Below are 4,737 nucleotides of genomic sequence, written 5' to 3' on the forward strand. Positions count from 1 at the left end.
GAACATTCTTCAAACTAGTCCTTGGGGCTTCCTTAATTATTATAATTACAATAAATATTTTCATTGTTTCCTCTCTTCTCTTAGTTTTTCTTTTGTATTTTTTCATTATATGATTGTGTTAGAACAATGTGTTAGGGATGGACACACCCTTGAATCATGATTGTGCAAACTCCACAAAATAATAATGAAATGATAAATGCAAGAGATCAACATACAGTATTTACGTGGTTCGGCAGTGGGCCTACATCCACGGGACTAACTCCGATTAATCCACTATAAACAACTTGTTATAGTGGTGTTTACTCAAGTTATGCAAAACTTGAGTTAATACAACAGTAAAATAATACAGAGAGCAGCAACCTCTGTTGAAACTAATATACACTCTCAATGGTATATTAAAACACTATTTTCTTAACTCTCTCTCTGGAGTATAACTAAAGCTCTTCTCTCTTGGCTTCTCTTCTCGTGTGTTGTTGTTGAACATCATCAATCATCGTTTGAGGCATAAGGCCCCTTGGCTATTTATAGCCAAAGTTAGAACCATCTAGATAAATGAACTTGGCCTCCAAGTTAGAACCATCTAGATGATGGAGACAAATTGAGAACCTTCTAGATTGATGGAGAACTCTCTAAATAAATCTTTGTAGAGAACCTTCTAGATGGATGGAGAACCATCTAGATAAATCTTTGTAAAGAACCTTCTAGATTGACGGATAACCATCTAGATAAATCTTTGTAGAGAATCTTCTAGATAAATTTTTGTAGGACTTGCTCCATTTTGTTTAATCAAAATCTTATCTTAAGTAGGGAAAAACCTTGTTGGCAGCCAACACAATGTTAGTGCTGCAATAACATAATAAATTTCATTGGAGCTTAATTTTGATTGAATTTTCAGAAACTTTCATCTGTAATTGAGTGCTCATTATAGACATTTACTTTTCAGCATTCTTGTTGTCAACCCTTGTAATCTGGCCTGGAAATCTAAGACATTGAATTATTATGCAATTGTTAATTTGATGAAGATTTGAACAGAGAATCCAATTTGTTAGAATACAACAAAGAAGAAAATTACTGATAAAAATCAGAAATGCATATAGAATATAGTACAACATTTCTTATTAATAAAATGGAACATTTGACATATATGATTATATGTGTGACTCGTTTACAGGGCAGAGATGGCCTAATAAAAGGTCTTTTGTTTGATATAATTATCTAAACAAACTACAGAGCAATTGGTAATTGAGCTTGCATTTTCAGATAATTTTTTATATATATAAGCTGACTAAAAAGCTTGAAGAGACTGAATACAATCATCTATAGATTCATCAGTGACTGAGTCATCATGTCTCCATGAGCCTCTTTCACCTCTAGAACTATTCTCATCCAGGGACTTATCTCTCTCGTGCATCTTTAGCCTGTATTCTGGCTCCTCAAATAACCTCAGTATCTGCACAAACAAAACAACATCGCAAACCGAGTTAACCCGGACTGTCGTTGGTCTAGTTTGAATCCAGGGCTTTTCGCCCTTATATCATGTTAATTAATATTCTAACATGGTATAAGTTCTGCAGATTAACTTGGGGACCCTACAAACAATGCTTATGTTGAAATACATTTAGCATTATAGAGAATACTTACAAAAGATGTTTTTCACCCAAAAAAAGAAAAAAATAAGTACCATTTCCATTGTTGGCCTTTCAGGAGATGAATGCAAGAGGCAGAGGCGTGCTGCAAACATCATTGTTTCCATCTCTTCCTTCTTGTAGTCTTCAAGAAGGGTAGGGTCTATTAAACGTTCACATAAGCCGCAGCTGAGTAAAGACCTTGCCTGCATGCATGTCAAACGGGCATATATGCTCAAAACTTTTAAGATTTGAGGATAATATTTCAAAGCCAAATATTTTCTTCCATTACCCAAAGCACTAAGCTTTGAAGATTTTCCCTCAGGTTGGTTTGAATTGCCTCTTTGCCAGTGATGAGTTCCAGAAGCACAACCCCAAAGGAGTACACGTCTGTCTTCTCATCAACTGTCCCAAACATCATGTACTCAGGGGCCATGTATCCGAAGGTCCCAACAACATTAAAGGGCTTTGCTTGATGAGATTGATGAAGCACCAATGCTGATCCAAAATCTGTCAGCTGAGAATTAAAAGCCAAGATAATCTCTTGGTGTGGAAACTTATATGAAGGCAGAATATTCATGGCGAAATATGGAGTTAGGTATTTTTCATATAAGTTCATGTCTTGGAACTAATTGAACTTGCATATAAATGGAGCAGGTGTAGTGATAAACAAGCAAACCAGTACAATGGTAAGAACTAGATTTAATGTGGTTTGGATGTCCACAAGAAATTTACTGTTAACAATAAGGATTAAAAACTTCAACTACTATAACTCAAACTTAACACTCTCAAACCCAAGACCCCAATACAAAAATGGTGCTCTTTATTAGATTATTAACCAAACGATGAAATAAACAATTTCCTACCAATTTAAGCTTTTGAGATGAATGATGGTTTAACATGGTATCAGAATAAAGATCCTAAGTTTGAACGTTGTCTCAGTCATTCTTCTTCTATTTCAATTAAGTATTTCACGTGTTAAACCTTACTTGTTAAGGAAGGGTTTGAGCTTACACGTGAAGGTGAATGTTCGAATATTAACTATAAATAATTAGATAAACCATTTCCTGTCAGCTCAATGGCTCTGACAGTAACTCACACCCTAGACTTGCCTTCCAACTTTCACCTACCATTCAACCCACACATGCATACATCTTTCAGTCCCAAAATCTGCAATACTAGCTCTTTGGAGAAACCCATTCCACATTCCTCTAACTACAAAACTCGAATACCACCTAAAATCAAAGCCACTAAATCCTTAGAAGCAATGGATAGTTATAGGCTTCAATTCCTATTGCCTCATGGATAAGAATTACCAAATTATTACTCTTTTCACAAGAAAAAAATGCTTTTCTTCCATACCAAAAAGCCTCAAATAATTAACATGAGACTAAAATGATCAGCATCACTGGATATTTGAATCTAATTTGGACTGAACTTACTTGTGGTTGACAATTGTCAGAGAGGAGAATGTTAGATGATTTCACATCTCTATGAATGACAGGGGGGTTGCAAGAATGATGAAGGTACTGCAATGCCTTCGCCAGACCAATCGCGACCACCATCCTCTCACTCCAGGAGAGTTGTCTCAAATTTTGCTTTAGGCTTCCCTCTAGTTGATCATACACAATTGCATACATGTCCTTGTTATTACAGTAACCAATCATCTGAACTATGTGCTCATGTTTTATTCCAGACAACAGGCCTACTTCTCGGAGAAGATCATCTGCTGAAGAATGGGTGTTTTTAAGGACTTTCACGGCTGCAGCACGACCATCCTCAAGGTTTGCTCTGTACACCTTACTGTGGCCACCTTCTCCTATTACCATTGCAGGGCTAAAATTGGAAGTTGCACAACTAAGCTCTTCTGATGTGAAATGCTTAATGGATCTCTGAAATGGTTTTTGTGTTGTGACAATGTCAGGAACCTGCACAGTCTTCTTGACATTGAACGGTCCGTTATTATTAATTTCCGGTGTTGATGACGACATTGAGGGGGATGGTGTGGTCAATGATTTTCGCAAATTCCGGGTGGGAATTGATTGATCATAGCATGTGTGGTTCAATGGAAGTGACAGAGAAGTTTGGAGGACTACCTTTGAAGAGCCTTGTTGGGAAGTTCCCTGCTTCTCCACGAGGATTCTTCCTATACTATCCAAAACCAGAAGAAAGCAAGTGGGAGGCAACCTTTTCAGACAAATATTAACGACTGACTGTCTTGGCCTGCATAACAAATAACCATATGAGAGAGAGAGAGAGAGAGAGATTTGGTCAATGGTTTCAGTGAAGAAACTCATAATAAAATGTAAATTGTGGAAGAAAATGGTGGAGAAAAAAAGAAAATAACACAAGAATTTACGGGTGGTTTGGTGATAAACACCTACGTCGATCCACCACTAGAAAAGTGTCAAAAACCTCTTATTTACAGGAAAATTGGGATAGGTGAAGATAATTCAAGTATGGTAGGCAAAAATAATATCAAATCAGATTAGAATATTACTAAAAAGGAATGAGATTATAATAAAAAATGAAATCAAATCATATATTCTAACATTCAGTACCCTGAAGTGTTGCATCCAAGTGCAAGGATGGTTGCATAGTTTACTCGTACTTGACGGGTTAATTCAGAAATGTACGACTCTCCAACACAAACCTTAACCTGCAAATCCACCTGCATGACAAGCCATTAAAACAAGCAAACCAGTAAATTTGGCTCCTCTCTGTTTCTACTTTTTCCATTCCACTTAAAAATGGGAATATCTTACCTGCTTAGACTTGCAGAGATCTTCATGGATGTGGAAAGTGTTTGGATCAAAAGTGTCGTTTGAAACTTGAACATGAATAGCCAGCACACTATCCCCTGGCTTTACAGCCAAAGTAAGCAGCTGAAGCAGCATCTCTCTACCGCAGTTATTTGATTTTAAGCCTACTATGATTGTCCTCTTCTTCACTCTCTTGGACCTCAGGAGTGATGCCATTCTGATGTCAATTCCAAGTATTCCAACCATCATAGACAATATGAGTTTTTGATCTGCAGGCACCAACCCATTGCAGATCTGAGTAGAGATGTTTCAGTTCCCGAGAGTTTCACCATTTCCTGACTTAGCAAAAG

The 4,737-nt window shown here is 36.9% G+C and overlaps 1 protein-coding gene across 1 annotated transcript; it reads right to left on the reverse strand.

Moving 5' to 3' along the window:
• Window positions 1-1,139: 1,139 nt before the first annotated feature.
• Window positions 1,140-4,737, reverse strand: LOC132166934 (protein kinase STUNTED-like). The gene is made up of 6 exons (XM_059577796.1): window positions 4,391-4,737; window positions 4,187-4,296; window positions 3,068-3,848; window positions 1,918-2,142; window positions 1,682-1,831; window positions 1,140-1,450 (listed from the first exon to the last, which is right to left on the reverse strand). The coding sequence occupies exons 1-6, from the start codon at window positions 4,634-4,636 to the stop codon at window positions 1,286-1,288; spliced, it is 1,677 nt and encodes a 558-aa protein (XP_059433779.1). The 5' UTR covers window positions 4,637-4,737; the 3' UTR covers window positions 1,140-1,285.

The sequence above is a fragment of the Corylus avellana genome, chromosome ca1 (genome assembly GCF_901000735.1).
Source record: "Corylus avellana chromosome ca1, CavTom2PMs-1.0".
Taxonomy (NCBI): Eukaryota; Viridiplantae; Streptophyta; class Magnoliopsida; order Fagales; family Betulaceae; genus Corylus; species Corylus avellana.

Coding starts and splice junctions, on each gene's coding strand:
- LOC132166934 (XM_059577796.1), bottom strand. CDS start 4,636: ATGATGGTTGGAATACTTGGAATTGACATCAGAATGGCATCACTCCTG. Junction 4,297..4,390: donor ATCTCTGCAAGTCTAAGCAG/GTAAGATATTCC, acceptor CTTGTCATGCAG/GTGGATTTGCAGGTTAAGGT. Junction 2,143..3,067: donor CTGACAATTGTCAACCACAA/GTAAGTTCAGTC, acceptor TTTAATTCTCAG/CTGACAGATTTTGGATCAGC.